The sequence below is a fragment of the Tachysurus vachellii genome, chromosome 7 (genome assembly GCF_030014155.1).
Source record: "Tachysurus vachellii isolate PV-2020 chromosome 7, HZAU_Pvac_v1, whole genome shotgun sequence".
NCBI lineage: Eukaryota > Metazoa > Chordata > Actinopteri > Siluriformes > Bagridae > Tachysurus > Tachysurus vachellii.
The window spans coordinates 305001-317500 of record NC_083466.1 but is presented as its reverse complement, the minus strand read 5'-3'; the positions used below and the strand labels follow the sequence as shown (position 1 = coordinate 317500).

Below are 12500 nucleotides of genomic sequence, written 5' to 3'. Positions count from 1 at the left end.
TCACTATCTACAGCGCCCTATGAAGTGTCCGTATCTACAGCACCCTATGTAGTGTCACTATCTACAGCACCCTATGTAGTGTCACTATCTACAGCACCCTATGTAGTGTCACTATCTACAGCACCCTATGTAGTGTCACTATCTACAGCACCCTATGTAGTGTCACTATCTACAGCACCCTATGTAGTGTCACTATCTACAGCACCCTATGTAGTGTCACTATCTACAGCGCCCTATGTAGTGTCACTATCTACAGCGCCCTATGTAGTGTCACTATCTACAGCACCCTATGTAGTGTCACTATCTACAGCACCCTATGAAGTGTCACTATCTACAGCACCCTATGTAGTGTCACTATCTACAGCACCCTATGTAGTGTCCCTATCTACAGCGCCCTATGAAGTGTCACTATCTACAGCGCCCTATGAAGTGTCACTATCTACAGCACCCTATGTTGTGTCCCTATCTACAGCACCCTATGTAGTGTCCCTATCTACAGCACCCTATGAAGTGTCACTATTTACAGCACCCTATGTAGTGTCACTATCTACAGCACCCTATGAAGTGTCACTATCTACAGCGCCCTATGAAGTGTCACTATCTACAGCACCCTATGTAGTGTCCCTATCTACAGCGCCCTATGAAGTGTCACTATCTACAGCGCCCTATGAAGTGTCACTATCTACAGCACCCTATGTTGTGTCCCTATCTACAGCACCCTATGTAGTGTCCCTATCTACAGCACCCTATGAAGTGTCACTATTTACAGCACCCTATGTAGTGTCACTATCTACAGCACCCTATGAAGTGTCACTATCTACAGCGCCCTATGAAGTGTCACTATCTACAGCGCGCCCTATGAAGTGTCACTATCTACAGCACCCTATGAAGTGTCCGTATCTACAGCACCCTATGAAGTGTCACTATCTACAGCGCCCTATGAAGTGTCACTATCTACAGCACCCTATGTTGTGTCCCTATCTACAGCACCCTATGTTGTGTCCCTATCTACAGCACCCTATGAAGTGTCACTATCTACAGCGCCCTATGAAGTGTCACTATCTACAGCGCCCTATGAAGTGTCACTATCTACAGCGCCCTATGAAGTGTCACTATCTACAGCACCCTATGTAGTGTCACTATCTACAGCACCCTATGTAGTGTCACTATCTACAGCACCCTATGTAGTGTCACTATCTACAGCACCCTACGAAGTGTCACTATCTACAGCGCCCTATGAAGTGTCACTATCTACAGCGCCCTATGTAGTGTCACTATCTACAGCGCCCTATGTAGTGTCACTATCTACAGCGCCCTATGTAGTGTCACTATCTACAGCACCCTATGTAGTGTCACTATCTACAGCACCCTATGTAGTGTCACTATCTACAGCACCCTATGTAGTGTCACTATCTACAGCACCCTATGTAGTGTCACTATCTACAGCACCCTATGTAGTGTCACTATCTACAGCACCCTATGTAGTGTCACTATCTACAGCACCCTATGTAGTGTCACTATCTACAGCACCCTATGTAGTGTCACTATCTACAGCACCCTATGTAGTGTCACTATCTACAGCACCCTATGTAGTGTCACTATCTACAGCACCCTATGTAGTGTCACTATCTACAGCACCCTATGTAGTGTCACTATCTACAGCGCCCTATGTAGTGTCACTATCTACAGCGCCCTATGTAGTGTCACTATCTACAGCGCCCTATGAAGTGTCACTATCTACAGCACCCTATGTAGTGTCACTATCTACAGCACCCTATGTAGTGTCACTATCTACAGCACCCTATGTAGTGTCACTATCTACAGCACCCTATGTAGTGTCACTATCTACAGCACCCTATGTAGTGTCACTATCTACAGCACCCTATGTAGTGTCACTATCTACAGCGCCCTATGTAGTGTCACTATCTACAGCGCCCTATGTAGTGTCACTATCTACAGCACCCTATGTAGTGTCACTATCTACAGCACCCTATGTAGTGTCACTATCTACAGCACCCTATGTAGTGTCACTATCTACAGCACCCTATGTAGTGTCACTATCTACAGCACCCTACGAAGTGTCACTATCTACAGCGCCCTATGTAGTGTCACTATCTACAGCGCCCTATGTAGTGTCACTATCTACAGCACCCTATGTAGTGTCACTATCTACAGCACCCTATGTAGTGTCACTATCTACAGCACCCTATGTAGTGTCACTATCTACAGCACCCTACGAAGTGTCACTATCTACAGCACCCTATGTAGTGTCACTATCTACAGCACCCTATGAAGTGTCACTATCTACAGCACCCTATGTAGTGTCACTATCTACAGCACCCTATGTAGTGTCACTATCTACAGCACCCTATGTAGTGTCACTATCTACAGCACCCTATGTAGTGTCACTATCTACAGCACCCTATGTAGTGTCACTATCTACAGCACCCTATGTAGTGTCACTATCTACAGCACCCTATGTAGTGTCACTATCTACAGCACCCTATGTAGTGTCACTATCTACAGCACCCTATGTAGTGTCACTATCTACAGCACCCTATGTAGTGTCACTATCTACAGCGCCCTATGTAGTGTCCCTATCTACAGCGCCCTATGAAGTGTCACTATCTGCAGCGCCCTATGTAGTGTCACTATCTACAGCACCCTACGAAGTGTCACTATCTACAGCGACCTATGTAGTGTCACTATCTACAGCGCCCTATGTAGTGTCACTATCTACAGCACCCTATGTAGTGTCACTATCTACAGCACCCTATGAAGTGTCCCTATCTACAGCGCCCTATGAAGTGTCACTATCTACAGCACCCTATGTAGTGTCCCTATCTACAGCACCCTATGAAGTGTCACTATCTACAGCACCCTATGTAGTGTCACTATCTACAGCGCCCTATGTAGTGTCACTATCTACAGCACCCTATGTAGTGTCACTATCTACAGCACCCTATGAAGTGTCACTATCTACAGCAGCCTATGTAGTGTCACTATCTACAGCACCCTATGTAGTGTCAATATCTACAGCACCCTATGAAGTGTCCGTATCTACAGCACCCTATGAAGTGTCACTATCTACAGCGCCCTATGAAGTGTCACTATCTACAGCGCCCTATGAAGTGTCACTATCTACAGCGCCCTATGAAGTGTCACTATCTACAGCGCGCCCTATGAAGTGTCACTATCTACAGCACCCTATGAAGTGTCCGTATCTACAGCACCCTATGAAGTGTCACTATCTACAGCGCCCTATGAAGTGTCACTATCTACAGCACCCTATGTTGTGTCCCTATCTACAGCACCCTATGTAGTGTCCCTATCTACAGCACCCTATGAAGTGTCACTATCTACAGCACCCTATGAAGTGTCACTATCTACAGCGCCCTATGAAGTGTCACTATCTACAGCGCCCTATGAAGTGTCACTATCTACAGCACCCTATGTAGTGTCACTATCTACAGCGCCCTATGTAGTGTCCCTATCTACAGCACCCTACGAAGTGTCCATATCTACAGCACCCTACGAAGTGTCCCTATCTACAGCGCCCTATGAAGTGTCACTATCTACAGCGCCCTATGAAGTGTCACTATCTACAGCACCCTACGAAGTGTCCGTATCTACAGCACCCTACGAAGTGTCACTATCTACAGCGCCCTACGAAGTGTCACTATCTACAGCGCCCTACGAAGTGTCACTATCTACAGCACCCTACAAAGTGTCCGTATCAACAGCACCCTATGAAGTGTCACTATCGACAGCGCCCTGCAAAGTGTCCCTATCTACAGCGCCCTATGAAGTGTCACTATCTACAGCACCCTACAAAGTGTCTGTATCAACAGCACCCTATGAAGTGTCACTATCGACAGCGCCCTGCAAAGTGTCCCTATCTACAGCACCCTATGTAGTGTCCCTATCTACAGCACCCTACGAAGTGTCCATATCTACAGCACCCTACGAAGTGTCACTATCTACAGCGCCCTATGAAGTGTCACTATCTACAGCGCCCTATGAAGTGTCACTATCTACAGCACCCTACGAAGTGTCACTATCTACAGCGCCCTACAAAGTGTCACTATCTACAGCGCCCTATGAAGTGTCACTATCTACAGCACCCTACAAAGTGTCCGTATCAACAGCACCCTATGAAGTGTCACTATCGACAGCGCCCTACGAAGTGTCACTATCTACAGCACCCTATGTAGTGTCACTATCTACAGCACCCTACGAAGTGTCCATATCTACAGCACCCTACGAAGTGTCACTATCTACAGCGCCCTATGAAGTGTCACTATCTACAGCGCCCTATGAAGTGTCACTATCTACAGCACCCTACGAAGTGTCACTATCTACAGCGCCCTACAAAGTGTCACTATCTACAGCGCCCTATGAAGTGTCACTATCTACAGCACCCTACAAAGTGTCCGTATCAACAGCACCCTATGAAGTGTCACTATCGACAGCGCCCTACGAAGTGTCACTATCTACAGTGCCCTACGAAGTGTCCCTATCTACAGCACCCTATGTAGTGTCACTGTGTAGTTTAGTGTGCCTATTTAGTGCAGACCTGGTAGAAGTTCTGGAAGCCTTGGTCAGTGAGAGTGATGTTGATGCTGAAGATAGAGTAGGTGGAGTTCTGATCAAACCCAGTCTCACTGTTACCACCATACAGAGCCAATGCCCAGCACCTACACACACACACACACACACACACACAAATTAACATATACTAAAATGTTGTAAAAAATAAATGTGTGAGAGTGTGTGTGTGTGTGTGTGTGTATGTGTGTGAGTGTAATACGTACTTCTTCCGAAGCAGAGACAGGATGCTGCCGGCTCCTTCATGACCAATGAGCCAAGCCAGATAATGTAACGGCTTTACCCTAGAACACACACACACACACACACACACACACACACACACACGGAGTGTGAACTCATACCTTAGCTCAGGCTAGTGATAACAGATAACACATCTTAGTGTAGTTAGCCCAGATAAACATGGCGTGAACTCACCTGTAGTGTTTCTCCTGAGGAGGCAATGCCCAGGTGATGGTGAGGGAGTGTTCTTTTCTCACAGGTACCACTACCACACACACACAGGAATAATAATGTTTCTCAAATGAGTGCTTTTATGAAAACGTGGTTAGAAGACAGCGTGAATGGCTGTGATTGGTGTGTGTGGACAGTAGACTGGTGGTGAAACACGTAATGAATACTGTAATGGATAGGGACACACACACACACACACACACACACACACACACACACACACTCCTTTACCTCGGTACAGCTTGTTGAAGGCCGGAGTGTCAAACGGCTCCAGGAGGTGAGAGAAGTCGTGTCTGGGCAGACCACTGGAACATCAACCCTTTTATTATTTAATTACTCACACAGTCACTATTATTATTGTCATTATCATTATTACTGTAATGTAAAGTATGTTATTAAAGAAAGAAAGAACAAAGAAACTTATAGAATAAACAATAAGTAAGTAAATCAGAAAACAGTCATGATGACATCATCACCCAGAATCCCATCACTAGACTCACGGTCATGTCTCAGTGCACTTGTGAACTCACTTGTTAGGGACACTGATAAAGATCTCTCTGACCCACTGCTCCAGAGTGTCCAGCGTCTCTGAGGGACACAGCAGCTTTCTGTTAGGGTTTTACACGCACCCTAGAACAAAGTGTGCACTTCTGCCAAAAACTCTATCACTAAGCAGCTAGTGACAGTGATAACTGATCAGCTAAACACTTTACCTGCTAATCAATTAGATAGCAGGCTAAATATCTGGTTTGCTAACTAGCTATCATCCTAAATATCATGCTAATAACGTGTAAAAATGAACAGAACAGCCCTTTATAACCTAGCGGGTGTAAACGAAACAGAAACCAGACGTAGCATTAGCGCGCTTGCCTTTGGACTGCACGGCTAGCGTCATGTAGTGAGCCGAGTAGTTTCTCTTCCAGAACTGTCTCAGACGCTTGTACACGTTTATCTTGTTTTTCTTCGGCTCCGTCTTCAGAGTCTGTGTGTTCCCTTATAGGATAAAGTACACTTTGTTAGGGTACAGTGTTTATTATGACAGGACCCACAGGAGCTGTGGTTAGCGGTTAATGCTAAGAGCATCCACAGTGTCACTGCAGGTTTTGTTTTAATCATTATATAAAGTAAAAATATAAATATATTAAGCAGGTTTGAGGTCAATTTTGATGTTGTGGATGTTTCTGTCTCATTTCCAGAGTCACAAACCTCACTGCTGTTGGTCATTTACATATTTTACACAGAGATCTGTAGATAATTACCCCAGCAGAACTTGGCCATGGGGTGATGAGGTTTAGCCAGACTGCCGAACAGCATCTCCTTACGGTGCGAGTCCGACGGCTTCGCTAACTGATACTCTAAAACACCCGGTCAGATCCATGATAATAATATGTTAATTATATGCTAATAACATGTTAATGTGTAGCTTTTGATGTGTGTTTTCCTCACCGCTGTCCACTGCCTCCACCTCTCTGTCGATGGCGTCTCTGATCATGAGAGGACAGATGAAGAACTGAGCCCATCTGGACAAAAAAAGCAGCGCACAGAAAGGCAGCAAACAATTCAGACTCTTTGACTCATTTCACAGTCAGAGTGTACTTCACTACGCTGATGTACCTGTCGAGAGCTTCTCGAAATCTCCTCCTCTGCACGTCAAACTGGAACACGGTCCTCTCACAGTCAGTAGAGGCATTATCACTGCCGCCATGTTTCTTTAGGAAGGCATCGAATCCATTCTCACGAGGATATTTTTTACTGCCCATAAACACCACTAACACACACACAGAGAGAGAGAGAGAGAGAGAGAGAGAGATGTCACACATGATCTTATGATCTGGGACACAGCCCATATAATTTAATTTCATTTATACGGCTCAGGAAACGTTCAGGAACTGCAGAGAGGTTGTGAGATACATCAGGGAGCTACACCAAAGATTACAGAGTCACAGAATGTTCTAGAGAGACATTAAAACAACACACTGAGGACTCACGGTGGATTTTAGAGCACTGCTCGACTGCACACACTTTTTTACATCAATAAAATCACAGCATGAAAATCATCTTATTTTTCTTCAGTATAAAGAAATGAATTATTTTATGGTTGCAAGTCTGTTTGATGATGAGTTACTGCTGGGTTTGTGTGTGTACAGTGTGTTGACTCAACATCTACACACTCACTGTGTTCCAGGAAGTGTGCGAGACCCGGCAGGTCCTCTGGGTCACTGAAACTCCCCACACCAATACACAGGGCTGCTGCTGACTGCCTCACACACACACACACACACACACACACACACACACACACACACAAATAAAAATAGTGAAATAAAACCTCACACCATTCACATGGTTATGACCTCCCACAATTCTGACCCCATTTGGTATCCACATTCCTTATCTGGTCCAGGTTTCTCTTCAACATGTTCATTGCTTCTTGTTTTCTGTCACCTCATTAAAGTTTTAAAAGAACAAGCATCTACACGTCATTACACTTCATTACACATCTACACTTCATTACACATCTACACGTCATTACACTTCATTACACATCTACACTTCGTTACACATCTACACGTCATTACACTTCATTACACATCTACACTTCATTACACATCTACACTTCGTTACACATCTACACTTCATTACACATCTACACTTCGTTACACATCTACACTTCATTACACGTCATTACACATCTACACTTCGTTACACATCTACACTTCATTACACTTCGTTACACATCTACACGTCGTTACACATCTACAATTCATTACACTTCGTTACACATCTACACTTCATTACACTTCGTTACACATCTACACTTCATTACACATCTACACTTCGTTACACATCTACACTTCGTTACACATCTACACTTCATTACACATCTACACTTCATTACACATCTACACTTCATTACACTTCGTTACACATCTACACTTCATTACACTTCGTTACACATCTAAACGTCATTACATTTACATTTAAATCATTTAGCAGACACCATTATCCAGAGTGACTTACAACTGAGCAACTGAGGGTTAAGGGCCTTGCTTAGGGGCCCAGCAGTGGTAGCTTACACTTCGTTACACATCTACACTTCATTACACTTCGTTACACATCTACACTTCGTTACACATCTACACTTCATTACACTTCGTTACACATCTACACTTCGTTACACATCTACACTTCATTACACATCTACACTTCATTACACTTCGTTACACATCTACACTTCGTTACACATCTACACTTCATTACACTTCGTTACACATCTACACTTCATTACACATCGAGACACCTATACACTTCATTACACATCTACACTTCGTTACACATCTACACTTCATTACACTTCGTTACACATCTACACTTCATTACACATCTACACTTCATTACACTTCGTTACACATCTACACTTCATTACACTACCATACACTTCGTTTACACATCTACACTTCATTACACATCTTACTCATACATTTCATTACACATCTACACTTCATTACACATCTACACTTCATTACACATCTACACGTTCGGTACCACATCTACACTTCATTACACATCTACACTTCATTACACTTCTTACACTTCATTAACACTTCATTACACTTCGTACACTTCATTACACTTCGTTACACATCTACACTTCGTTACACATCTACACTTCGTTACACATCTACACTTCATTACACATCTACACTTCATTACACATCTACACTTCATTACACTTCGTTACACATCTACACTTCATTACACTTCGTTACACATCTACACTTCATTACACATCTACACTTCATTACACATCTACACTTCATTACACATCTACACTTCATTACACATCTACACTTCATTACACATCTACACTTCGTTACACATCTACACTTCGTTACACATCTACACTTCATTACACATCTACACTTCGTTACACATCTACACTTCGTTACACATCTACACTTCATTACACTTCGTTACACATCTACACTTCGTTACACATCTACACTTCGTTACACATCTACACTTCGTTACACATCTACACTTCATTACACATCTACACTTCATTACACTTCGTTACACATCTACACTTCATTACACTTCGTTACACATCTACACTTCGTTACACATCTACACTTCATTACACTTCGTTACACATCTACACTTCGTTACACATCTACACTTCATTACACATCTACACTTCATTACACATCTACACTTCATTACACTTCGTTACACATCTACACTTCGTTACACATCTACACTTCGTTACACATCTACACTTCGTTACACATCTACACTTCATTACACATCTACACTTCATTACACTTCGTTACACATCTACACTTCATTACACATCTACACTTCATTACACTTCGTTACACATCTACACTTCATTACACATCTACACTTCATTACACTTCATTACACATCTACACTTCGTTACACATCTACACTTCATTACACTTCGTTACACATCTACACTTCATTACACATCTACACTTCATTACACATCTACACTTCATTACACTTACATCATACACATCTACACTTCGTTACACATCTACACTTCATTACACATCTACTGTTACACATCTACACTTCTTTACACATCTACACTTCATTACACATCTACACTTCATTACACTTCGTTACACATCTACACTTCTACACTTCATTACACATCTACACTTCGTTACACATCTACACTTCGTTACACATCTACACTTCGTTACACATCTACACTTCATTACACATCTACACTTCATTACACTTCGTTACACATCTACACTTCGTTACACATCTACACTTCATTACACATCTACACTTCATTACACTTCGTTACACATCTACACTTCATTACACTTCGTTACACATCTACACTTCGTTACACATCTACACTTCGTTACACATCTACACTTCGTTACACATCTACACTTCATTACACATCTACACTTCATTACACTTCGTTACACATCTACACTTCATTACACTTCGTTACACATCTACACTTCGTTACACATCTACACTTCATTACACATCTACACTTCATTACACATCTACACTTCATTACACATCTACACTTCATTACACTTCATTACACATCTACACTTCATTACACATCTACACTTCATTACACATCTACACTTCGTTACACATCTACACTTCGTTACACATCTACACTTCATTACACTTCGTTACACATCTACACTTCATTACACTTCGTTACACATCTACACTTCGTTACACATCTACACTTCATTACACATCTACACTTCATTACACATCTACACTTCATTACACTTCATTACACATCTACACTTCATTACACATCTACACTTCATTACACTTCGTTACACATCTACACTTCATTACACTTCGTTACACATCTACACTTCGTTACACATCTACACTTCATTACACATCTACACTTCATTACACATCTACACTTCATTACACTTCATTACACATCTACACTTCATTACACATCTACACTTCGTTACACATCTACACTTCATTACACATCTACACTTCATTACACATCTACACTTCATTACACATCTACACTTCATTACACTTCGTTACACATCTACACTTCGTTACACATCTACACTTCGTTACACATCTACACTTCATTACACATCTACACTTCATTACACATCTACACTTCATTACACTTCGTTACACATCTACACTTCATTACACTTCGTTACACATCTACACTTCATTACACATCTACACTTCATTACACATCTACACTTCATTACACATCTACACTTCATTACACTTCGTTACACATCTACACTTCGTTACACATCTACACTTCATTACACATCTACACTTCATTACACTTCGTTACACATCTACACTTCATTACACTTCGTTACACATCTACACTTCGTTACACATCTACACTTCATTACACATCTACACTTCATTACACATCTACACTTCATTACACTTCGTTACACATCTACACTTCATTACACTTCGTTACACATCTACACTTCATTACACTTCGTTACACATCTACACTTCATTACACTTCGTTACACATCTACACTTCATTACACATCTACACTTCATTACACATCTACACTTCATTACACTTCGTTACACATCTACACTTCATTACACTTCGTTACACATCTACACTTCATTACACATCTACACTTCGTTACACATCTACACTTCGTTACACATCTACACTTCGTTACACATCTACACTTCATTACACTTCGTTACACATCTACACTTCGTTACACATCTACACTTCATTACACTTCATTACACATCTACACTTCATTACACATCTACACTTCATTACACTTCGTTACACATCTACACTTCGTTACACTTCGTTACACATCTACACTTCGTTACACATCTACACTTCATTACACATCTACACTTCATTACACTTCGTTACACATCTACACTTCATTACACATCTACACTTCATTACACATCTACACTTCATTACACTTCATTACACATCTACACGTCATTACACTTCATTACACATCTACACTTCATTACACATCTACACTTCATTACACATCTACACGTCATTACACTTCATTACACATCTACACTTCATTACACATCTACACTTCATTACACTTCATTACACATCTACACTTCATTACACATCTACACTTCATTACACTTCGTTACACATCTACACTTCATTACACTTCGTTACACATCTACACTTCGTTACACATCTACACTTCATTACACATCTACACTTCATTACACATCTACACTTCATTACACTTCATTACACATCTACACTTCATTACACATCTACACTTCATTACACTTCGTTACACATCTACACTTCATTACACATCTACACTTCATTACACATCTACACTTCATTACACTTCGTTACACATCTACACTTCATTACACATCTACACTTCGTTACACATCTACACTTCATTACACATCTACACTTCGTTACACATCTACACTTCATTACACATCTACACTTCATTACACTTCGTTACACATCTACACTTCATTACACATCTACACTTCATTACACATCTACACTTCATTACACTTCATTACACATCTACACTTCATTACACATCTACACTTCATTACACATCTACACTTCATTACACTTCGTTACACATCTACACTTCATTACACTTCGTTACACATCTACACTTCGTTACACATCTACACTTCGTTACACATCTACACTTCGTTACACATCTACACTTCATTACACTTCGTTACACATCTACACTTCGTTACACATCTACACTTCGTTACACATCTACACTTCATTACACTTCATTACACATCTACACTTCATTACACATCTACACTTCATTACACATCTACACTTCATTACACATCTACACTTCATTACACTTCGTTACACATCTACACTTCGTTACACATCTACACTTCGTTACACATCT

General features: G+C 41.4%; 1 protein-coding gene across 3 annotated transcripts in view; it reads right to left on the bottom strand.

Annotated features, from left to right (window-relative positions):
* Nucleotides 1–12500, bottom strand: part of nrd1a (nardilysin a (N-arginine dibasic convertase)) — a 27154-nt gene that overhangs the window by 10059 nt on the left and 4595 nt on the right. For all 3 annotated transcript variants that reach the window (XM_060873671.1, XM_060873669.1, XM_060873670.1), the window contains exons 4-13: nucleotides 7237–7318; nucleotides 6676–6829; nucleotides 6508–6581; nucleotides 6321–6416; nucleotides 5932–6054; nucleotides 5592–5649; nucleotides 5293–5366; nucleotides 5026–5095; nucleotides 4815–4892; nucleotides 4577–4697 (exon numbers count right to left, since the gene is read on the bottom strand). In XM_060873671.1, the coding sequence (XP_060729654.1) occupies nucleotides 4577–4697; nucleotides 4815–4892; nucleotides 5026–5095; nucleotides 5293–5366; nucleotides 5592–5649; nucleotides 5932–6054; nucleotides 6321–6416; nucleotides 6508–6581; nucleotides 6676–6829; nucleotides 7237–7318 (930 nt within the window). The remainder of the gene's footprint in view (nucleotides 1–4576; nucleotides 4698–4814; nucleotides 4893–5025; nucleotides 5096–5292; nucleotides 5367–5591; nucleotides 5650–5931; nucleotides 6055–6320; nucleotides 6417–6507; nucleotides 6582–6675; nucleotides 6830–7236; nucleotides 7319–12500) is intronic.